The 25,110-nt window shown below is 40.6% G+C and overlaps 2 protein-coding genes across 2 annotated transcripts; one reads left to right on the plus strand and one right to left on the minus strand.

Annotated features, from left to right (window-relative positions):
• Positions 1–135: 135 nt before the first annotated feature.
• slc5a10 (solute carrier family 5 member 10) lies at positions 136–24,270 on the minus strand. The gene is made up of 15 exons (XM_065956174.1): positions 23,727–24,270; positions 23,585–23,656; positions 21,740–21,844; positions 21,135–21,194; positions 20,615–20,719; positions 20,391–20,496; positions 20,203–20,283; positions 19,914–20,119; positions 16,778–16,913; positions 6,741–6,848; positions 6,492–6,642; positions 6,185–6,353; positions 2,969–3,184; positions 1,794–1,887; positions 136–1,654 (listed from the first exon to the last, which is right to left on the minus strand). The coding sequence occupies exons 1-15, from the start codon at positions 23,832–23,834 to the stop codon at positions 1,461–1,463; spliced, it is 1,911 nt and encodes a 636-aa protein (XP_065812246.1). The 5' UTR covers positions 23,835–24,270; the 3' UTR covers positions 136–1,460.
• On the plus strand, positions 7,732–19,033 carry fam83gb (family with sequence similarity 83 member Gb). Its single transcript, XM_020639714.3, has 5 exons — positions 7,732–9,029; positions 10,944–11,111; positions 12,070–12,194; positions 14,741–16,115; positions 17,739–19,033. Exons 1-5 carry the CDS (start codon positions 8,520–8,522, stop codon positions 18,108–18,110), a joined length of 2,550 nt encoding a protein of 849 aa, XP_020495370.2. The 5' UTR covers positions 7,732–8,519; the 3' UTR covers positions 18,111–19,033.
• Positions 24,271–25,110: the final 840 nt, after the last annotated feature.

Consider the following 25,110-nt stretch of genomic DNA (forward strand, 5'->3'; position numbering starts at 1 on the left):
GGTAATGCAGGTAAACTGAACAGAAGATAAATTAACATTTACCTGGTTATAAATCCTCTTCCATGGATTCATTTTTGGACACTTAAGGTTATGATGCAAATATTATAGATTTATTTGAGCATACACAAGGCCATATAGATCACCATTTACTGTTTATTGAATTATGCACACAGACTCATAAAAACACATATTTACACAAGTCACATAAAACCAAAACAACACAGATTTATTCCCACTATAGCGTATCATCTTACTTTATGTTTTGTAAGCTTGTGATGCCCTTTCATTCAGAAGTCATTTTTATCCAACATTTACTGCATATTTTTGCTTCACTGTCATTTCTACTAAACATCTGCAAAAGTTTTAGACTCATCCACAAAACATGGGAATGGAGGTTTCATAAGCAAACCAAAAGCCTATAGTACATAAGAGAAAAGAGAAAAATCACAAGAAAAAAAACCTGACTGTAGAAATACTATAATGGTGTTTCTACACATGCACAAAACTCCTGAAAATGTCCAGAAATGGTTAGGTCTAACTGTGTGTTTGAATGCAAATGGCCACATTTTTCACATCATTTCACACAGTTTCACATTGAGTTTTTCGACCAGTTGTGTGAGCTAATGTGAGAACATAGCAGAAAATATTCAGGAAAATTCCCTGCAACGAGGGGGCAGGAGTGTTGACATTTATGTCACACGACTGGTAGTCAACCGGTGCAATTTGACACACTTTATATACGCTTTTCTACTAAGCAAAATGTTCTATTCCACTTGTTAGTTTTAACTGTGAATACACGTACCACTGTTATAAAGGCATAAACTGTGAACATAGCGTCAGGCTTGTGTGATTCGTCGACTATTTCCGCACCGCATTTTATCTTCATGCCCCACACCCCATCCCTAGGAAAAGTCTCCTGCTGTGATGTGAGATCACAGGCAAGTCAGGAGGATTTTGGGACAACCTGCTTAAAAATTTAGAAAAAAAAGATTCAGGAGTGCATAATGTGTACGGCTTGGGTCTAGTAAAGTTAGTAAACCATGCAATTAACAACAATGTTAGAAATTTCACATTTTGACTCCTGACTTTGTGATTATTATCCATCATTATGTTTAATTTGACGGAAATGTGGAGCGGATTAAAGAAAAATCAAACCAAATAAGACATTAAGAGGTGTGTGCAGCCCTTAGCAGAGAGGTATGTGCTGTCAGACTTTTTTGTTTGAAATGTTCTACATCTGCATGTACACCTGTATGATTCACTTTAAATACAGTACATTGCCTTGATTTTTGAAAGATATGCATACAATGTATAAAAATCACAGCTTGCTTCTACGCCGTAGAGTACCTGGAGAAATTAGAGGCTGTTTGGCAGGCAGGCAGAGTTTCTGGGTTCATGTTTCAGAGTTTGGCAGAGGTTCAGCGGGAGGGCGAGGCAGGATGTTAAATCGGATCCTTGACTCAGGCAAAGTATGCATACAGAAAAATGTTAATGCTGATCAAGAGGAGAGCGTTCACACAGCAGAACCTGGACCAGAACACACTCTCTCTGACACTAAGCACTCTGGGAGCCGGAGTCTCTTCTGATCGCCGAGCTGCTGAGATACACAATCCCGCACCATGACCACATGTCACACTCCGAGTTGGCTCAGAGCCTGAAAGACACACACACACACACAGACACACACACACACAGCAGACACAGGAAGTTACTCAAGCAAAATCTACAGAGATGACTGTAAATCACATGATGGCTGGTTTTATTCCATGTGGCCTGACTATTCAGAATCTTACTCTGGGAGCTACGGTGGCTGACAGAGGACACTTTCTGTAGAGGTATTTCTCTTTGTGGTTGTTCAGTTATAGTCCACCATGTCAGGTTACATAACTAAGAGAGAAGAAAAAAGACATGTAATCAAATTGAATTAATTAAAAGCAAATCAATTATTTTCAAAATCTACAATTGTAAAAAAAAAAAAAAACAACAGCTTTGTTGACAAAATCCTGATGTGTTTTATATCATAGGATGTATGATTCTTTCTTAAAAAGAGTTAGAAGTAATGATAGAGCCCATGAAGCTGGAGCGAGTAGCTTTTTAGCTTATAGCTGAACTTAGCCAAGCATAAAGACTCCAGAAACTGGATATGGTTAACTTGTTAAGATATGCTAGATATAGTCAGTTTATCAGCAAGCTTTAGTGGTCCTTGTTGGTAGTTTTTTTTCCATTTTGACAGAACCAGGCCAGCTAGCTGTTGGCTATAGCTTCGTGTTTAACAGATGCAAACCCCATGTACACAGGCAGAATTCCTCGAAGCAGGCATCCCGGGTTCAAATCGTGGCCTCTTTCCCGCATGTCATTCCCCGCTTTATTTCCTCCTGATTTACAACTTTATCCACTGTCCTGTCTCTCAGGGAAGGCATGAAAAGCCCCCCCCAAAAAATAAATCTTTAAAATGTCAAACTTTTCTATTGATGATACTGTTATTTATTCATTTTAAGTACAAATAATAATTGGTGGTCATTTCACCAGCTAAGCTTCATAGTCTTTTTACTCATTAAGGTATAGTCTATTTTTTTGGTTTTGCAAATACTGTGGGAAAGGATGTCTGAACATTTACACAGAACACAGATACAAGGAGTGGAAAAAAATCTCTCTTTTTCAAGTTTGGGCTAATCCTCTTGAAATGTGAATTGTGACAGAGCATTTAATCAGAACAGCTGCTGTTTGCACTGCAAGTTCACACACAGGCCTAAGGAATGTCAGACAAAACAATTGGGTTAACGGCTTTAGAAATCCTTGAAATATGTAGCATGTAGACAATCCTTTAGATGATGCCTCTTCCTTTACCTCAGATGTACCTATTTTCTAACATTAAGCAGATAAAATTACAGGTATGTCAACAGGAAAATACTTACAGTAATACCTTCCCTATTAGATCTGGTGTTTTCTGTGTCTGAAGTATACACACCTGCTCGTGGCTGGGTGGAGGTGTGAGCAGTGATACTATAGTTACAACAATAGCAGTTAGCCCACACAGCAAGATGGCAAAATGAAGGTAGTGGACATCACGCAGCACCGCAGGAGCTGAGTCCACAACGCCACATCTGGGAGGGGGGAAGGCGAACTCCAGCACCATTCTACACACACCCACCACCAGACCCACCATCAGGCCCCAGAATGCCCCCTGAATACACACAAAGAAACACACTCAGGTTATAGTGCATATCTGGATTTATTTGTTAAACCTTCAGCTTCTCAACTTGTCAGTGTAACTTCTGCAGCAGGCCTGGGTCACACTTGGGTGTGTTCGCCTCGCAGCACTCTCACTTTCCCACAACGATAATCTGTCATTGTCGTGTCACTTCTCACTTAAGTATGCACACGTGCAGCAGAGACACAAATAACTCTCTGTCTCCTTTTCTATTCAACCTTCAGCAAAGAATGTGATCCGTGCACTTTGACTAAACGCTAGTAAAAATAATGAGATTTTCAAAACGCAGAGTAAAGAGCTGTAGCCTACTTTTGTTCTATATTTTCTATCTTCTTTCTGAAAACAAAATATTTTTGTTGTTACATTGCCAACTGTTGTGTGAGTTCTGCTTTTCTGGTTTCAGTTTCAATCTCAAAATGTAAAAAAAACAAAAAAACAGCACTTTTCATTGCAAAACCCTTGAAGAGAATTCCTAGGATTAATACAAAGACGGCTCAAGAAAAAAACCATCATATGCACAACATGAGCTTGAAATAACAATACTAATTGCAGGGTTAATAAGTGTTTTATGGGTTAGATTTGCAGCTGTGCCTCAAAGACACGTCATGTTCTAATTAAATAGTTCTTTGTTGTTTGCTCACTGCTGAGTCAGACTAGTCAGCATGTGACACATCCTGTGCACTAACGAGTGTCCTTTGTCCACATGAGACACCAACATTAAGTTTCTGACAGCCATATGCTCACTGTGTTTATATGAACCAAAAAGAAAAAAACTCAGTATTTATGTACCACAGCTATTGACCCTTCTCAATAACTTTTAATGGGTTTAAAGTGAAATGTTAACAGATGGCTGTGACATTTAACAACTCCTCTTGTCCAGTTCCGTCTTGGGTCTTCTGCTGGCTCAAAGACGTTGGAGCATACAGATTTAAATTGACTAAATTTGGTCTAAATATTAAAGCTTTAAGACATTTCAGTTAACTATTTTGTGGCAACTGTATTTCATCGCTTTTTCGTAATCTGAAATAAGCTTTGCTGTTTAAACAAGGCTAAACAAGCTAGTCATGCTAGCTAGCAGCTGCATGTGAAACTTACTGTAAGAATTATGGGGATTTGAGGTATATGCTGATACTAGCATGCTTAAATATGCTCACAATGACAATGGTAATCTGGTTTTTGGAAGGTATAATGTTTCTCATCCTCATTATCACCAATTTATTTGTTTAAGCATGCTGACATGTGTTCACAATGAAGATATCCTGGTGTAATAGGTATCATTGTCACATTTTTTGGTGTTAGCACACGAACCAAGCTTTGACCTCTGGCGTTGAAAAATTAAACCGATGCTGAAGAGTAAAAAACTGGAGTTCCTCGATTGTTCACTTGAGGCTGTCTGCAAAAGCCAAGGAATCCCAAGGACACATATTAAATTGCTAATTTTAGAGCAGATATAAACATAAAAAACAAACAATTACTGTAACTGTGACTTCCTGCAAATCAGAGTGTTTATTCCCAACTTGGGTCTTCCGCTGGTTTAAAGACATTGGCGCTAAATTTGGTATAAATGTGCAAGTTTAACGCATCTCTGTAAACTATTTCGTTTTAACTGTATTTCATCGCTTCTTTTAAATATAAAATCCTGTTTAAACAAGGTTAGAAAAACTAGTCATGCTAGCTGCAAATCAGAGTGATTGCATGGGCTCCTGCCAACCTCTGCTGTAACGCATTAGACAGTAACCTTACATAGACTCTTTTAAGCTTCATTCAGAGTAAGAAAAGGAAAACATTTACATTACAGTAAAGAGCAAGAACCTTTTCATTGTGAAAAACTGAGAAAACCATCTGCATTTAATATCTTAACAGCATGTCCTTAAGGTGCAGACACACCCAGGACTTGCTCTATTAAAACTGAATTGTTGACTATCCAGCAGACTGGTCTTCACTTGCAGAAAGAAAGATGTTTCAACATGTGTGTTATTAGCTCTGGGCTCATACACATTCTTACCACATACGTTTTATCTGTTGTATCTCTCTCTGTTAATCTTTGTCTTCCAATATATTCACACATGCCCTTACTTGCACTTTGTTATCTGCCAGTAACAACATCAACAACTCTCACTGTTCATGTGAAGGAGCCGAACATTAATGTCTGTGACTACAGAGGAAATTATAAACAATACACTTAATAAAATGGGTGGTGCTATCACACATGCATATCTATGTGTGTGATAGCATTAACGCACACGCGCACACGCACACGCACACACACACACACACACACACACACACACACACACACACACACACACACACACACACACACACACACACACACACACACACACACACACACACACACACACACACACACACACACACACACACTCCAGTACTCCACACTGTGAGGTTTTTTGGCAGCTGGAACCCATGTGAGGATAATAAAACTGTGCACCAGTACAGTGTGGGAGAATGGACAAACAGAGCACTCAGGAAAGACTCAAAACACCAAGAAATTTCTGACTGTTTCCCAGCATTGAGTATATTTTGAATGGAGTTTTGATATTTCTGTTCTAATGTTTATTGCTCTTTGCTGAAATTAAGCTGAAGCTGTTTTTGTAGCAGTCTCTAAAATGTTAATAAAATGAGTTGTTTTTTTTTTTTTTATCACGTTTTTAATGTAATTAGTGCTCTAAGAATTAGATGAATATTGAACAAATCATTTTGTTAAAGTGATTTATCAAGACAAAATATCATTATTTGCCGGTTCCTTTTTCTTTTAGGATTTGCTGCATTTTTTTTTATATCAGTGGGATCTTTTAATATTCAAGGTTTGGTGTGTTGATCTTAAACAATAAGTCATTCTATTTGGGAATTTTTAACTTAATTCTAAATAAAACTAATGCTAAATTCATCCAAAATGGGGGGAAAAAAAAGATAGTTTCAGCCCTTAGTGTAGGCCTATATATGAGTTACCTGCTCGTTGGTCCTCTTCCAAAAGACAGCCAGGGTGAAGACAGCAGTGACAGGTGGAGCGAGGTAGCTTGTCACTGATTGGATGTAAACATACAGCTGACCACTGTTAGCCGACTGCAAGATGGGGATCCACACCACACTCACCACCACCAAGATCACAGTCACGATCCTGGAGCAAACAGAACATGCCTTTAAATGTATTTCAAACGTCCTTTTTCTTTATTGATCCAGTTGCTGAAAGTGAACTCTTTGGCATTTTCATATTGCACATTTGATGTTTTGGTCAGGGAGGCTTAAGAAGTCTTACCTGCCGACTAGAAGCAGCTCTCGTTCTGAGGCACGTGGGCGATGTTTCTTCCAGATGTCCATAGTGAAGAGTGTGGAGCTGCTGTTGAAGATGGAGGTGAGCGAGGACATCAGAGCAGCCATCATCACTGCTATCATGAGTCCTCTCAAGCCTGTAATACACACATGCAAATGAACACATTCAAAAATAGACACATTAAGAAACATGTCTATTTTTTTTAACTTTGTTTATTGAGAGCAATGTTCTCACCACTTGGCATGAGTTCAATGACCAGTTTGGGAAAGGCGATGTTTGAGCATCCCACCTCAGCTCCACACACGCGCACACACTCCTCTGGATCCACACATCCCACAGTGTCTGAAATATGAAGACACTGTCACAAGAGTGGAAGTGGTAACAAAATATTCTACTATTCTCTATGCAAAATTCATGCCCCTTTTTTTCTCTATTTTCTACTCATGCTGAGGCGGGGAGCTGGGACAAAATATTAATTTAAGTTGGACAACATAAGTATCTCTGTCTTTATTCTAAATGACCTATACAAGATTAATGTTTTCAGTGCTCTTACTCCGTTGTCCTTCATGCTGGAATTATAAAAATTGGCACCAGAAATGTTCTTCCATGAAAAACAACTGAAACAATTATCAAAACATTTGGGAAAGAAAATAAAGACTGTTTTTGGCATCATGCTGTTAATCACCTTTTCTGACACCTGGCAGCAGGTGTGACATGCATATAAGATTACGGTTTAGCAAGAATCAACATTGTTGCTCATGGTATTGTTTGTGTAGCTGCATCACTTAGGCTATTGATTTGAGGCCATTTCATTACCAGCTAAATACTCTAAATATGATCATTAATTACCAAATGCATCCAGTAAATCCAATATTTCTACTTGAATGCAGTGCAAGTAAGATGGAAAAAAAAAATGGGTGGGGGTGGAATCCGAATGATGAAAGAAGGCTTCTAGATGTAGGTTACTAAAGAGCATCTCACCACTGCCAAGTAAACTTAAAACAGTTCTTTTTCAATTTTTTTAAATACTCCTAAGTATCGATCATTTAAAGAAATCATGCGTTCCTATGGATGAGTTACCCTATATGACAACATTTTAAGCGATCAAGTCCCATGGTGTTAACTTGTCACAATTGGTGAGTTCATAAACTGTGAGCTACAGGATTTCTCTCCGTCTGTCTATGCAGGAGGGTGGAGTTTGAAGTCTCTCTACACTCCCGGGGCACTCCGCCTTTTTGTCCCGGTATCAGAACTTCCGCTGGCGAATTCCAGGGTCAGACACCCACCGTCTGCTGCTCCACACTGGACTTCTCTCAACTTCAAGGCAGGAGGCGACGTTTACGAGAAAGACACACCGACGTGATTTCAACGCAAGGAAAGGTTGGACACAGGCGCCACGTCAGTGATATGAACTTTCTGTGTTTCGGGGGGAACTCATCAGAAGTTGCCATTTTTTTTGTGTGTGTGCCTGCAACAGCTGCTGCAGCGTTCAAATTCAAGAAAAGTGACTCGTCAGCGACAGAGCTGAATCATGCTCTGTTTCAACACATTTAAAGGAGGATTAATGACTTATGTCTTTATCTCAAGAGTGCTTTCCGCTGTAGCCTGACTCACTGGCAGACACGCACAACCCCTCGGCTGCCTGCGCCTACCGTGTTCCGCCGGGCCCCGCGGCTACAGCAGCTGAACCGGGCCGCCGCCGCCGCCGGAGTCGCCCGGCCCCCTGTCAGGTGAGAGGCGTGGCTTTGGGCTTGAAGGCTTTGTTCTCAAACACCTGTGTGTGTGTAGGAGTAACAGGAGAGCTGAGCTGGAGTATGTTCAGGAGGTTTATCTCATTCACATGTGAATACTTTCGCAAGGTCCTGTTTAATATTTCCTCACAGGCCTGTGGGCCGTGATGAGAAGTCATACTTTTTCGAAGTCTGACCTTTTGGAGCGACGAATGGACAGTGGGTCAGAGTGTTTCCAGTAGGCTACTTAACTATTTACAAACCGGTGGGGTACATTTGGGCCATGGCGTTGTCTCAGATTCAGTGTCTGGACGACCACCACGTAAACTGGCGCGTGAGCGAGAGCAAACCAGAGTTTTTCTACAGTGAGGACCAAAGGCTGGCGCTGGAGGCTCTCATCACCAAGGGCCGCGATGCGTTCATGGACTACACCCTCGAAAATAACATCCGGCAATTCCTCTCGGAACCGGAGCTGGAGCGAATTGCACAGATAGCGGAGGCCTACCGACCTGGGCACGAGCATCACCAGAAGCCAGACACGCCCGGCCCAGGGAGCACCACTCCAGGACTGGGGAATATCACCCCAGGGTCCGGGGAAGACGCTGACGGCCCGGTGTCCCTGCAGTACTGGCCGGACCGGTCTGAAGCCTCGGTGGCGGAGTTGGACCTCGGTTGGCCCGAGGCCAATTCCTACAGAGGGGTCACGCGCGTGACCGTGTACACCCAACCTCCCACTGACGGACACACGCACATCAAAGAAGTGGTGCGTAAGAGCATTGCATCAGCCCAAAAGGTAAGCATGCAGGAAGATGAAGGAGATGTTATGGGTCATAATGCAGTGTTTAGGTTAAGTAAAGGTCAATGATGTCAAACAAATCATGCGAGATAACAGAAACATCCGAATTAGAAGTGAAAGTGGAGTCCTGTAGGCCTGTTAAAAACGTTTGTTTTATGTGCAACCAAGTGTTTGCACTGTGTCAAAGAATGTTTTAAGATAAAACTTGAGTTGTTGTAGGATTTCCCATTTTACTAGGTTTTTATTTGGCTTCTCCATGTATCATATATGCGAGTCTTGTGAACAAAGCACATTGTACCATTAAACAGTCAAATAAAATAAAAACGCCACCACTACAGAAGATATTGTGTAGCCTTGACAAAAACTTCACTAAGGTTTGAAGTTGTTCCAGTGCAACCAAACCATCACATCAAAGAGAAAAACACAGTCCACTTTCACTAATCTAAACACAAAATAGGCCGAAGTAGAAACCCTTGAAAGAAAACCTTCACACGACTGACAAAGTTATCAAAGGGCGCTGTGTTGAGGTCGAACGGATTAGTAGTCAAAGTCAACTTTATTGTCAATTTCAAAATATGCCAGACATACAGTGGAATCGAAATTTCGCTTGTCTCCGTCCCGCGGTGCAATACAACCAGTATTGGTTAGTACTTGGTTTATTGGAAAATAATCAGCTGCTCTTTTGAGCTCTTGACTTTTTGATGAAAAACACAAAGCATTCTCTTGTTCTAGAGCCATTTCAGCTGTTGCAGTTTTCATCTGTTAAAAACAACAGAAACTTCCTGTCTGTTTTTTTTTACTTGGCACACAAAGCAAGATCAAGTTGTCCTAATGTTCTGAGTTATCTCGATATGAATATTTCCCTGTTGAAATAAATAATGTTTTCTCCATTCACGTTGCTGAGAGCTATGCAGTTGCACATCACAAGGTATATATCTAACAAACTGTATCTCCTACAGCTGAAGTTGGACTGTATTTAACCGTGTCTCTCATATACACCAAGTCTAGAGTTTATAGTCACTTTTTCATGTCAAATATGGAAATTGTCTAAAGACCTACTTCTCGTCACCCTTTTCTCACGCACACTCACCTATGCAAACAGCCAAGTTTAATACAACAAGCCTAATCTTGACACGACAGTGGGAAAAAATGCTGACGTCATTACTCATACCAACCCCCTCTACAAAATCTCTTACATGCATTAATGGCACATGTCATGCTTTGGCCTAGTACTTAAAATAGACTAAGTTCCAAGGCAGACTTCTTCTTTTTTTATGATTTGGAAGGCATTTAAGGCAGCAATCCAGGCAATAACTTTTTCCTCAACGCAGCTTTATAGCTCAGCTTACCTGAGCTTAAGCTATTCTTGTTTTTATAGGCATGCACATAGCCTCTTTCACCTTCTACTGTTTCTAACTCTGTTTAGATTGGATCAACAATTTGTCACCACACACAAGTACACTAGGAATAATATGGATTTGAAATCTGAGGTAAAACCTCAACTAGACTTTTTCCAGAGCAACTTTCATGTTCAGCTAATTTCTAAAGTTGCCAGTCTTTGGTGCATCAATTGTTCAGTTCTCAAAATTCAAACTGGGTCAAGTGAGGAGTGAATAGACAGCGCTGTGTGAAGAGGTGCCATGCTGTCACTGTGTTTGCCCTGTTGAACTCACATTGTCAGCCGCTTCACACTCTATAGCCACAGTCTCCTTATGGGACACTCATGTTCAGACAAGTTCTTTCACTTTGAGGGTTTAATTTACTTTAACATCTAGTTCTCACATATGCAATGCTTCCTAGATGATTTGTGAGATGAATATTGTATATAGGAGCAGCTCAAATCTAAATCAACCTCACAGACCAGGAAAAACTAACCCCATTTCTGGTTTCCTCTCTTTGGTATTTTTTTAGGTGATAGCCGTGGTGATGGATGTGTTTACAGATGTGGATATCTTTCGGGACCTGCTGGATGCAGGCTACAAACGCAAAGTTCCTGTTTACATTATCATCGACCAGGCTGCAGTCCCCTCTTTTCTTTCCATGTGTGGCAGAGCTGATATGCACCGTGGACACCTGAAGGTTTGTAGAAACACACACACATACATACACAGATGATGTTTTGATGTGTGTGTGTGGGGGGGGGGAGGTTAGAGCTAGTTGGATAGATGGCTACTTCGATAGGTATGTAATAATAGAGAAGGGTTTAGTTTAAAAAGCTCCTGTGTCAACATTTGATTTTTTTTTTTCATTAAACACACACTTTGCAATAACAAGTGTAACACTATAAAAGGGAATTCAATGAAAGTAGGGCAGATGAGGTGTGACATGTTTTAGCCTGCAGGTCTTGGCAAAGTGCATGCACCAGCTAGTTTTTCACCATGGGCTGAGTTTCTTTATTCTCTGAGTTGAACTGGTCCAGGCACTAACAGAAAATACTTCATATGTAATGGGGGCTTTTCTAGATATTTTATACCAGAGGCCAAAAAAAGATACCAAGCTCATTCCCCTCTGTGCTGCAGGCAATTAGCTGAACCATGCACACAATTTGCTCTCTGTGACATGATAATACTCCACTTCTCCTTCTCCCTTCCTCATAGCATTAACCACCAGACTCCTCCCCCCCCCCCTCTTTAAACTGCTTTCTTATCTGCCATCTTTCCTGTCATTATGAGCATTTAGGACTTCTGTGCCTAGTGTCTGCTGTGAGATTTCGCACAGAATGTTTGCTTTACAAGGTAACGCTAAGCCTGGCACCACACCCTTATCACAGGGCCAAAGACAAACACGGCAGGGTGTGTCAAACAAGCTTGTACATATATCATTACAATGTACAGTGCTCAAACCTGTAAAGTCATAAGGTTATGGTGGTATTATAAGAAAAGGAGCTCTTAGAAACTTATGCTTTTCTGCCGCCTCTTTTTCTTGATGCCTTTATTTCCTTTTGTTCACTCAAATCCTACCTACCATTAACAATACAGCCTTAAGAGCCTCCCTTTGCATAACATTAACTCTGTATGTACGTTTATGTTTTGTGTAGAATCTGCGTGTACGGTGCTGTGGAGGGGTGGAGTTCTTCACACGATCAGCACAGAAGGTGCGTGGATCAATGAGCCAGAAGTTCCTCCTGGCTGATGGAGACAGAGCCGTCTCAGGCTCATACAGGTGAGCAGTGTGCTTTACACTTAGTTTTGAATGTTCATGAAAACAGTGACACGTTTTTTTTTAGAAAGCAAGGACCAAAGGGAACCCAGATTCATTTTTTATTTATCTGAATAGAGTTGTCCTGATTCCAGATTTTGTAACTTTTATGCTATTCTAGTGAAAATCAAACCAAGTCTTGGCGCCCAATAAACTGGGTGATGTGTCAATTTGAATTACCACAGAATACTGGCAAACGTCTGCAAACTGACTAAGTTGCAGAATGTTTTTTTTTTTAGATCTTCTGGGCTTTTAGATATTTTGTTTAGATCATAAAAAATAACAGAAACTGTACCGTTTAAAAACAAGTCGTATGAAAAAGTATAAAACATTTTCTGAAACCTAGATCGTTGTTGTTGTTGTTACCCTAGATAATAGCAACTCCAAGTCACGAAACAGTAAAAATGTCTTCCTATTGAGCACACTTACTTGTGCCAATTGTTTTTTGATAACAAGCGACCATGCTCATGATACAATTTCAGCATCAGACGTTTCTATTTACGCTATTTTATAAAGCTAGTGCGTGGTTACATAATATATGCAGAACCGAGATGTTTTTGCTTCCGCTTGGATCAAGAAAATATCTAATAGTAGCAGCAAATGCAGATTTCTGTATCAAAGAAGTATGAAGTATTGCGAGTATATATCCGAGTATATCCGAGTTGCCTTTTTATCAGTGTACTATATTTATGTTTTTCTTTCAAATAACTTTGACTTTTGGAATCGTTCCCTCTTAAAAGACAAACCCAACCTATCACCACACTCTACAGTTTCCCTTTACTTCACTGAGCATTTTGGTATCTTTCAGTTCATTGTTTTGCTGTTCTGTACAGCTACTCCACTGTTGAGCTTCAGCTTTCATTGTCCAGTCTCATCCAGTATGGGTGACAGCTGTTTGGAGGCAAACATGCACCTTTAAGCAACTTAACTTGATAACAAAAGATGATATGTCAATATTTAGTTAACAGCGTCAGAGCTGCTCCCAACAGGCCAGAAATATGAAACCATACTTGTTGCATCATGCTGACCTTTATCTGCCAGTTTAAATTTCTCATTAGATTGATCTTTCACTATCATGTAAAAATCAACCTTAACGCATGCACAAACCCTTATTGTTGTCTTAGTTACCTACAGTAATTACTAACAGCTCTGTATGGCTCACAGACATTATCCAAGGAAGTTGAGGAATCCCAACTTGAAATAAAGATGTGATCCAAGATAATCACGATCATTATATGATGCATGACTTCAAGGTACACATGTCTGGTGGAGTGATGATTAACCTATGAAGGGTTATTTCCTCAGTAGGATGCTTGACATAGTAGAACAAGTTTAGATGGAACAAACCTGCAAAGGGAGCAATTTAGCTGAAGCGTATGAAAACTACAAATCTGATGTTAAACAATAGCTCAGTGTTTGTCTACCATTTTTAGATGTACTGTCCCCTTTTAGCTGCATTTCTTTCCTTTAAGTACACTAAACTTGACCAGAAAAAAACTTGTATCTGCACTTATACTTGGCCAATATTTTTTCTGACCACAGTATTTTAACAGGGAGGACCATTGAGCTCAAGCTTGTTTATAAATGTATATTGACCCTGATAACAGATAATCAAATGGCAAACAGTCTAATGCATTTACATTACATAGTTCAAAGAAAATGCATGCAATACACTTCTCTTTGTCAATAAAATTGTTTTAGGAGCCAGTTTACTATTCTCAGTACTGAATAGGTCAATAAAGAGGACCAAATAGTGCAGGTTGAAATCTAATCTTTGTTAGAAGGCTTGTGAGATACAATGGATGTTTGTCTAAAGTGCTTTGTTACTAAATAATAAGTACTGCAAGTATTTTCTCTCTAATGGCAACAACTGCCACTGATATTTCTAAAAATAATAAACAACAAAATGTTCTAAAGCCATTCTGAGTTAAACAAGTTTGGAGGGATCAAAAGATTTTATCAAGAGCTTCACCATGTTTTTGTGTGGAGGTCTGGTGTAAGAAGTTGAAAATCTTACCAATTTCAGGGTTAGATTCCTCTGTGCCTGATAGGGCCTCGCTTTGCTTCATGTGCTCAGTCGTACACAAATATCAAGTCAGTTGTAAACATAGTAAAAAGGACTTTGCTTAAAGAACAGCAGGTTATGCCACTGCAAAATGCTGTGCCATTGAACACAGAGAAGAAATTCAGTATCCAATTCAGACATTTTTTTTTTCAAATTAAATAACTAACACAGGAGGCGCAGGATGGCTTAGCAGTTAGGTCGCGTCCTACTGATTTCCTACTATAGCCACTGTCCTCTCAAAGAAAGGCATAAAAGCCCCCAAAAAAAGGTTGAACATGGGTGAACAATACCAATAGCTGAATATTTGCTTTCTATAGTTCAGGGCATTACATGCCTTATTTCTATTAATAAATGTCATTTTTGTATTTGGCAAAACTAATTCTAATTGAGATTCATAGGAGAGTCACCACTGTGAATGACTATTTCCATGTCTGTGTTATTCCAGCTTCACCTGGTCCTCGTCTCGTTTGGACCGTAACCTCATCACTGTGATCACAGGACAGGCGGTGGAGACCTTCGACTTTCAGTTTCGGGACCTTTTCCTCCTGTCCAGAGGTGTGTCTCTCCAAAAGGTTCCTATGGTAGATGAACCAATCCCCGACCCTCTACCTCAGGCTGCCCCTGCTCCGGTTTCAGCTGCTGTTGCTCGGAAACTTATTAATCCCAAATACGCCCTGGTTTCCACAGGAACCCACACAAGTCAAACTTCTTCGGAACAAAATTCAAGCAAACAGATTCCCCCTGGGCTAAAGATTGTTAAGGGACGTTTAAAGAATGTTATTGAAGAGCCACCCATACATCCTGGATTGGCTAATCTGGAGAAAGTATACCTGATTCCATATCTGCCCACCTGGCCAGATCCAGATCCACCAAGCGATGTGATTGGATTTATCAACATCAGAGATGAAAAGCGAGCCAATCAGGTTCACTTACAGAGGTCTGAGAGGTTTGAGGTCAGCCAGGCTATACGCTTCACATCACCGCTGACAGTACCTGCACCTGCTGAGGAGCCTGCTTCAAACCAGGATGTGAACAAAGCTGGAATAGCAGAAAATCCTTCTGGGAATAAGTGTAAAGACACCTCTACTCCTGTGAGTCCAACCAAGAAACAGCATAAAAAGCAAACACAAACAGTTGTGTGCAAAGACGAAACTGATGTAACAGATTCAAGAGGACCACCTCAGCAGCAAAACACACCTGTAGAACAAGAAACACACAAACCAAATAAACACACTCCTACATCACAACCCACTGTTACCGCTGATTCACAACCAACAGACAATGCTAAACAAACTCCAGAGGACACACAATCTGTAGCCCCTCCTGTTCCTAAACCACGCACATTGCACATAGTCATTGACCCTGTCATCTCAGATCAGCCTGGCCAACCACAAATGAATTTGATGAAAATTAACCAATCAGATGAGGAGGAGGAGGAGCTGAAACCAAGACACAGCAATTTACTATTAAATGACGACGGGCGGGACTCAGGCAGCAACGATGATGGTAGCCAAGATAGCACAAAGGTTATATGTGACCTAGCCGCCAATGATGATCCTTCAAGCACCTCAACAGCATCAGAAGAGGAGTTTTATGACTGTGACCAGCCAGAAACAAGAGACCAGATGATCCATAGGGTGACGACAGGGTCTGGTCGTGGGCAACGCCTTGGAGATGGTCTCAACATGATGGCTCGCTTCTCCCAGAGCATGCTAGACCTACGGGAGCCCAGCAAAACGGAGGATAGCACTGACCTGATACGCCAATCACAGCAGCTCCGCAGACAAGGTCACCCCTCACCACACAGGCACATAGGACAGGTGAGCACCCTGCAGATAGTTGTTTTTTTTACACATGCACTTCTTAAAATTTCTAGAAAATGTAGGCCAGCCTCTGAAAAGCCCCCTTGTCAGACAAAAGGGGTGGTGCCATGATGTAAACATCATCACCGCTACATGCTGGCAGTTAATTTTCCTGAATATACAAAATGGTCTCACCCACCCTCAACACGGAGACTTTACCCGTGGAATGTCCCTTGTTATGTTTTGTTTATCTCCACCTTTGATAGCTTTTTTTTTTTTTACTATTTTCAATATTGACTCCTGCACGATCAGTGCACAAGATTAACATTTGTTTAGACCAAGTTAGAAGCACGGTTCAGTGGTTCAGGAACACAGAACGGCTTTCAAACAAACACATTTATACAATCCTACTGAAAAAGGGTGTGTTGCACCAGTTGTGTCAAAGCAGGTTACTACATGCTTACAGTAAACACATCATCCCTTGTGTTGTGCGTGCGTGCGTGCGTGCGTGCGTGCGTGCGTGCGTGCGTGCGTGCGTGCGTGCGTGCGTGCGTGCGTGCGTGCGTGCGTGCGTGCGTGCGTGCGTGCGTGCGTGCGTGCGTGTGTGTGCGCGTGTGCGCGTGTGTGCGTGGGTTTGTATATATGTAAGAAGTTGTCTGCCCACATCTGTGTGCATGCACCTGGATAGAGAGCTCTGCTGATCATGCCAGGAAGGATTATGAAGATGAACGGCAGCAACTTCAGATAGGCAGCCAGGATTGACGCTCCTTTCACATGACTCATGTTTTTAGCAGACAGGGACCTCTGTACAATCACCTACAGAAACAAAAATAAGGAGAATAATAGTGATCAAAAGGCATCAAACAAAGACATTTTTCATGCTTTCAGTTTTAATGTTTGAACAGAGTGAACATAAGTGTAAATATGACTGAATGAAGGGTGGAATACTTCCATAATCACTTATCTGAGGTAATGGAAGTAAGTTTGGGTTTAACTTCTGGGAAGGAGGACAGGACATTTTCACAAGCCTTTTCACACATGCACTTCTGTAAATGTCAAGAACATTTCAGGATAGGTTGCCCCTGAAATCCTCCTGACTTGCCTACCTACATACTATATGTACTTCACATCAGGAGACTTTGACTTGTCAGGTGGGAGGATTGTGGGGTTTTAGAAGGGCAGGACATGATGAAAAAGTCTATTAGGATGAAAGTTTCTGACTTTATATCACTGCTACATTCAATTTGATGTATTCCAAGCCTGCTCGCTTATTGTGAATTTACCTGAATATCACCTGCTGCGTTTGCACATCAGCTCACCCTGACTTCATGCAGAAATGTTGTTTCGGGGTTAATAGGAAAAAATCTGGGTAAATGGAGTGAAAGTTGTTTTGTTTTTTTCATGAATCTTTTAGTATTTATGTGTATTTGTGACAACACCATTAGTCTCTCTAGTTTCCCAGGACCAGTTACCAAATGGAAAGTAAATCTAGGAATCGACTACATTGAAATGGAAAGTGAAACGATAGTTTTGGAGTACTTGCTGCAAAATTATGAGAAACCAAGGATTGATCCCTGAGGTACTACTGATGTGACCACATAATAACGTACTCGTCTCTCTCTTCATCCTCTTTCTGTGTAGTTGTATCAGACCTCAAAATCTCCAGGTCGTGATGGACGACTGAGAGGAAATAAAGTAGTCATTGCTAAACCAGGAAGTTTCCACCGCCCTACCCGAGCAACTGGCCCTGTGATTGGAGGACACCGTTACTGGCAGGGTCAAACGCTGCAGTCTGATTCATCTCGGCTGCATGGCGAGACACGTTCCGGCCGATCGCCAAGACGCCACAGCCCTGGTAACAGGAAGACAGACCATGCATTGCCACAGCCACCAGCCAACCCCTCTGGCTTACTAGGATTATCTTTCTCAAAACTGAACAGTTTCAAAAATTTAAGGGCAAAAGGTGGGGTACCGCAGAAAAAAACGACTGAAAATAACAGGCCCACCAGGTAGAACTGTGAGCAAGTACCTGAAAAATGGTGATCTGATTTTAAGAAATTGGTAACTCTTCAGTGTGTAAATCTCTATTTCTTGGATGCAAAGTCATTTCCTGTTTTTAAACCTTAAGGCTCAACATTTAGGACCTCTGTAACTAAGACAGTTTGACTAGGTCAACAAGGGTTTTGCAATTTCATTGGAGGAATTGTTTGATGAGGTTTTGTCTGTAAATGAATTACATATCCTTCAATTTCAGTTTTTATTAGAAAAAAGGCTTATGATTGGATTTTTCCAGACTTAATGATAATGAATTTTAGTCACTGATACTAATATCTGGGATAAAAATGAACACAGATACATAATTAGCAACTGATATGTATGTTTACAAACATGCATAAACACTCTCACACACACACACACACACACACACACACACACACACACACACACACACATTTTTAGCATACTTTGCTTAAATGTATTCATTCAAGAGTTGTTCTAATGGTTTAACATAAGAAGGGTATATATTTGTAGGTGATAACAAGTCATGAGAGATACTGGGACAGTGTGAGAGTATTTCTTTTAGAATTGTAAATAATGTTTTGAAAAAATATTTCTTCATTACCTCAACTGCTGGTCTTTTTCATTTTTGTACTGTAACCAACATAGATGTGTTGTAACTGTGTTTTAACTATGACATGTAACATTTGCATATCATGTCACCCCACTGATACAGGAGTCATGCTCTAATGGTGATACAACTGTGATTGGTTACTGATTTTGCCAGGGTAGGCTACTGTTTTGATTGCTTTGACATATTGTCAGATGTGAGGAATTACCTATGCAGATGTTGAGAAGTGGTATGTATGTAATTTAATCATTGATGTGGGACCAAAAGGGAACGCTGTAAATAAAAAGACAGATTGTTGCTGACCAAACGCTGTTATTGTCTCAACCAGATCAAGGGTATCAACAAGGGGTTGTCTGTCAGAAAATGTATCTGGAAAACATTAATGACGGTAAGATGATTGCTGACTGGGCGGCTGTGGCTCAGTTGTTTGAGATGGTTGTCTCTCAATCGGAAGGTCCAGGGTTGATCCCCAGCCACGTGTCCTGTGGCAAGACGCTCAACAAAAATTGCTCCTGGCATATGTATGTGTATGAATAGGATTTGTTACTTCTGATGGTCACTGTACATAGCAACCTCTGCCATCAGTGTGTGAATGCGTAGATGTGACCTGCGATGTAAAAGTCCTTTGAGTAGTCAGAAGACTAGAGAAGCGCTATACAAGCTCAAGTACATTTCCCCCAAAGATGTGTTTTTTGGGATTTTTGCCTGAGCAGTCAGATGCAAATGTTTGTGTCTGTATAAAAAAACAAAAAGTCAGCAAACACACGCACATCACTCATATTAAGGTGCTGAGTCACCACTAGATAATGTGCAGAAAGACTCGCAAGAACACGTTTCATGAAAAGCCCGGTTGGGCCTGAAATGTTGTGTTCTGTAATGCATATAGCAAATAAATAAGTATATCTTTGGAAGTCATAGAGTTGTGTGTCAGTGTATAGACACTACTTAACACGTGTCACTGCCCTAATTGGTTGCAGTGTCCAATATTCCAATATATATTGTAGTGTCCAGTATTCTAACTATTACATTTATTTTACTCACTTATCTAAAGTGGAGTGAAAGATTCGGCAGCGAGCCTCTAGTGGCCATCAGTTGAACTGCAATTTACAGCACAAGTTCAAAAATGTGTTATCTGCACTTTTTGCCTACACATTCACACGCATGTTTATGTATGTGTATAAATGTACCTGGTCAGAGCACCAGTACCAGGTGGCCAGTATGGTGAGCCCCAGAGTCATGCCCGGCCAGGGTAAGTCTCCGGTGACGGCGTTTCTGAACAGGTGCATGGCGTCCTCACGGGGCAGGTGGCAGGTGCTGTTTGGGATGATCTTACTGGGCACCGCCATTCTGTACACACGCTCCAGGTTGCCATAGCCGCCAATCTTATTGAATGCTGTGAAGCAGGAACAAAAATCTCTGATACAATCCTTCAAATAACCATTATGATTTTTTGTTGAATATTATAATAGTAAAAACCTGTGATTGTTAGGATGATTGCACCGATAATCATGACAAATGTCTGCAGAGTGTCGGTGTAGATAACAGCAGCCAGACCACCTGAAAGAAAAGTTTTGCATCTTCAATCAAACGTTATTAATCCAGTGATTCTAAAAAAAAGCACAATATTAGTGAAACCCGATGTAACTGTGTGGATATTTGTGTACCTGCAATAGTGTAGAGAGCAGTGACCACCAGCATGAGGACAGTAGACAAGTAGAGGTTCCATCCGAGGCAAACCTGAACAAACAAGGCTCCAGAGTACAGGTCAGTCTAGTGATAGAAACAGACACGTCTGTCAACAATGCAGGCAAATGATTCAGGTTTATAGACAACAAGATGCAAAGTGATAAAAAAACGTTTTTGTTTTTAGTGTGTGACATTATCGTACTGATATCTTTGTGAAGATAGACAACAGCAATGAGAGGACAGCCATGTAGGTTCTGATCCTCTCTCCTCCAAAACGACGGCCAAGGTACTCCGGCATTGTCACAATCTGAACAAACACATTTCAACTACTTTATATAAGAGTTACACAGAAAGGGCAAACTGAAGAAGCTCCAGACAGCTTTAGGAGCCCAGTATGATCTGTTACTTAGCAGCTATTTTGAAAGTTTTATTTGATCACACTTCCTGTTTTTAATATAGTTGTTGTTATGTACGGATAAAGTAATTTATGTTTCCTAGAAGACAGTTGTATGTGTGTATTATTGTAACACCCTGTTGGGGAATTTTAAAGGCGGGGAACTGTGATGAGAATATCCCTTGGCACCTAAATGTACCTGCTGAACCAGCCTGAACAAGCATCTCTCAACCCTTAGGTGCTTATCAGAGAGAGAGAGAGTGAGTGAGTGAGTGATTATGTGTGTGTGTGTGTGTGTGTGTGTGTGTGTGTGTGTGTGCAAACTAACCCCTGAGGAAATGTAGACAGGTACAAAAACCCAGGCCAGGGCTAGCAGCACATATGTGGCCTAAGAGAAAGAGGGAGAGGAGTCAAAAAAGACCACAAATTTCCTAAATAACTCCCTACAGAGAAATATTTCCCCGCAGGCTCAATGTGCAAGCTTTTCTACTTTTGTACCCCTTCTAGTGTGCCTGTATTAGCTTTAAAAATGTTCTGCTGCTGCCCCCTGCAGTAGGTAACTTGCTACAGCTGTTGAAGGAAGAAAATCAAAATGCACCTGCAAAATTACATTTAAGTCTTTGGTCTACAAAGCGTCATTCAAAGCAGTAATGTGATCACTTTCATTTTACAATAGTCAGAAATATGTCACTGTAACTTTATGTTGTTTTACTTGCACATGTAGCTTATGTTTATCTAGCCATCCCTATAAATACTGCACACACAAAATGAAACCACACAGAAGGATAAGCAGACAAGCTCAGCTCCATTCCAGACTATGCTGCTTTTATTGAATATTAATAAGACCATTAAATAGTCCTCTCATAATGTTTTGTTTCAGCTTTGATGTTGGTGTGTGTGTGTGTGTGTGTGTGTGTGTGTGTGTGTACTCACATTCCATTCAAAACCAGCGACAGCGATGCCTCCAGCAGCTCCGGTCCCAGCCAGACCAATAAACAACCCGGAGCCTTCTGAACTGGCAAAGAGAGACGCTCCGATCTGCGCACACCAGTGATGGAATAAGTATTAAGTACCAATACAGCAATTTAAAGACATAATGTTGCATTTCAGTACAGTATGCAAAATCTTAATTAAGAGAAATTATTAGCAGAAAACAGCTTTCAAAGTAGAATTTACGTTATCGTGTATTTTTAACTGTTGTTCATGCTGATACATCAGTGTTTAATTTCATTGTTGCCACTGTTTGAGGTGGAGCTTGTTTCCAATACTTAATTTAGTGTTGGATAGTTTAGTTCAGCTGTTCCCCAAACATAGGGTCCGTTCAGTCCCACCTCAAAGTGTTTTTGAATTATTCATCCGAAAGGGAATAAATAACACATCACATAACTTTGATCTTAAATAGTAGTGGGTGGCAGTAGCTCAGTCTGTAGGGACTTGGGTTGGGGAACCGGGGGGGGGGGGGGGGGTTGAAGTCCCGGTTGAAGTCCCGGTGCGGACCAAATATGGAAGTTGGTCTGGTAGCTGGAGAGGTGCCAGATCACCTCCTGAGCAAGACACCAAACCCCTTACCCACCATCAGCTCAGGAGAGCCCGCTGTGGGAAGCTCCGTCACTCTGACATCTCTCCATTAGTGCATGTCCATAAGATCCTGTTTGTGCATGTGTGGATATTTCAGCCTATGTGTGTGTTGCATGACTTAGAGTGTAAAAACTGAAATGTCCCCTTGCGGGGATCAATAAAAGTAAATCTCTTAATCTCTTAAACGTTGTATTGAATAGTTGGACTTTTCCTTTGAGTCTGACAATCTCAAGCAGTGATTTAAATTAACCCATCTGATCTGCTCTTTGGTGGAAGATCTTATGACCTGTAACGTCTTTACTGATAGCAGGGCATTTGCTTTACTTGAATCTACTCTCTTGGAGCAGGTCATATCACTTTGATTTGTTTTCCTCTGCCGATTTACCTGCTCAGTATAGGTCGGGTTCTTAGCTTAATGTCATTGCAATGCGATGTGAAACAGCCTTGTGTTGCCCATGTTAGTGTCCTCAAGACGCCACAAAAAAACAAGCAGGAACTTAACATTGAAAAATCATAGCAACTCAACCAAACATAGCATGCAAGGTTTTGTAGAATGATGACTTGACACTTCTGACTAACCAATCAGTTCTCTCAATTCTTAACTTCTTAACTTCACCTTTTAGTATCGACAAATCAGCAGAGGAAGTTTGAAAAAAAGTATGGGCTCACAGGCAATGTACACAGCTTGTTCCAATTGAAAACCAAAAGCAACAGTTCCAAGCAAATTAAGATTAAAAAGGAGGAGAGAGACATCACAAGGGGCCCTGAACAGTGCCTGATTGGGGTCTTTTGTAAAGGGTCCCTAAAGGTTGAAAACAGCTAATCTATTTGACGGGGTAATACCAAACTAGCTGTCAGATTGATTTTAAGGATGAAAAGTAGAACATTTCACTTTGAATCATATTGCAATTGAAGTATAAAGAAACATAAAAACAAATCCATGCAGTAACCAGAGTTCATGTATGTTTTAGATACATTTGCCAAGCAAATCCCACCAGCAGTTTATCTGTGAATATACCACAGGCTGTCAAAAATGAAGTCTCAAAACTTTACAATCAAATTCAACTGAAATTATTTTTGCGATTAAGTGTAGCTGCTTGGTGGGTTTATTAGAAAAAAATTACATCTAGTGCAAAAGAATTACAGACTTCCCCCTATATTTTATCTACAAAAACACCAGTAGGCTCGTGTCAGACTCACCGGCCACCAGGCCATGTCTCGTCCAGCCAGGAAGTATCCACTCAGAGTGTTCCTGCTCACCCTGCATGATGACTGACAGAGAAAACTGTTACTCATACACATCAACCCAACAGCCACACACATTTACTCCTCCGACTCTCACCCAGATGCCGACAGCGAGGTTGAGAAGAAAGTAGGTTGCTATGACGATAATGTCAGAGATGCTGAAGGACTGAGGCAGGGCATAGAAGTTGATGGTGGAGTTAGACATCCTCAGTGTTCACAACAGCACAAAAACGCACTCAAAACAAACTAAAACTGCCTGAATCACCCACGTAGACACATACAAACTTAATGTATGTAATTCTTACACCTGTACTGTCAATCTTATTAACCTTTTCACAGTATCTGACATAGAAGACCGACTTTTCAAAGAAGAACACATTCCACTGAATGAAAACTCAGAAACCACCACTTAGACCCTGAAGAAAACTCGATTTTGAACTTTTCTACACTATAAAACAAAAGTCTTTCTAATATGAACACACACACAGCCAAACACACTCCAGTCCTTGCTAAAAGTCCCTTCTCGACTGGTCTAAACGCAGTTACTAGCCTGAGACGGAGTGTTTGTTGTATGTGTAAAGAGGGCCGTCCCCTGCCTGAATTGATGATTAAACACATCACCTTAATGTGGCACCTGCAGCGCTGACACATGCTGTGCTAGGGGATAATGGAGTGTGTGGTGTGCAGTACAGCAGATGCTCATGTGGACCGGAGTCCATGCTGTTCACACACACACACACACACACACACACACACACACACACACACACACACACACACACACACACACACACACACACACACACATGGATGGTCAATCATTGGCTGTGACAAGTTTATAATCATTAGTGTCTAAACACACAAACATCTGCTGGTAAGTGCTAAGTACAGGTGAAAGTGTGTAAGACAGAAACCCCAAGAGGGGAAAGGGATTTTTTTATGAGCAGAACAGCTCAAATCTATAATCAATTAGAACTGAGAGCAAATACAACATTCAATTATTCAACTTACAGTTTTAGACATTTCTTAAAGTTATTTAATCCTAAATTAGATAGATCTGTTAGTTGTTTTGAATTATTGACATCCACATTAAATACATTCCAGTTGTAGACGAGATCCTACCTGTACTTTCTCCGATTTTTCATCTTTATATTTGTACGAGTTTTAAAATATCTATTTCAAAGCTAATCTTTTTTGATGAAACAAATAAGATTCACTATAAAGTAGAATTTCTTTCCTTTTTTACACTTTACACTCTCATATTAAACAATCCTATTAAAAGATGTGTGTCAGAATCTAGTTTTTGAAACACTTTGAAATAATGTATTACCTACTTGGGTAAATTGAGGAATTTGTATGAATTATTTTTGGGAAATCTTAGGCCTTTAGACTTTTGAAATCATTCATGAGTTTTAATATTCTACAGTTGTATGGTCCAATAGATTAATCATTTTAATATTTTGTATATTTTGTCACATTTG

The sequence above is a fragment of the Labrus bergylta genome, chromosome 1 (assembly GCF_963930695.1).
Source record: "Labrus bergylta chromosome 1, fLabBer1.1, whole genome shotgun sequence".
Lineage (NCBI taxonomy): Eukaryota > Metazoa > Chordata > Actinopteri > Labriformes > Labridae > Labrus > Labrus bergylta.

What these genes read in the sequence shown, in the direction of transcription:
- fam83gb (XM_020639714.3), top strand. Translation starts at nt 8,520, where the DNA reads ATGGCGTTGTCTCAGATTCAGTGTCTGGACGACCACCACGTAAACTGG. An exon ending in TGCACCGTGGACACCTGAAG is followed by an intron (nt 11,112 to 12,069) that starts GTTTGTAGAAAC and finishes TGTTTTGTGTAG; the next exon opens with AATCTGCGTGTACGGTGCTG. An exon ending in CACACAGGCACATAGGACAG is followed by an intron (nt 16,116 to 17,738) that starts GTGAGCACCCTG and finishes CTTTCTGTGTAG; the next exon opens with TTGTATCAGACCTCAAAATC.
- slc5a10 (XM_065956174.1), bottom strand. Translation starts at nt 23,834, where the DNA reads ATGTCTAACTCCACCATCAACTTCTATGCCCTGCCTCAGTCCTTCAGC. An exon ending in CAGCAGAGCTCTCTATCCAG is followed by an intron (nt 6,849 to 16,777) that starts GTGCATGCACAC and finishes TTCATATTTCAG; the next exon opens with ACACTGTGGGATGTGTGGAT. An exon ending in GAGCTGCTTCTAGTCGGCAG is followed by an intron (nt 6,354 to 6,491) that starts GTAAGACTTCTT and finishes TGTTTGCTCCAG; the next exon opens with GATCGTGACTGTGATCTTGG.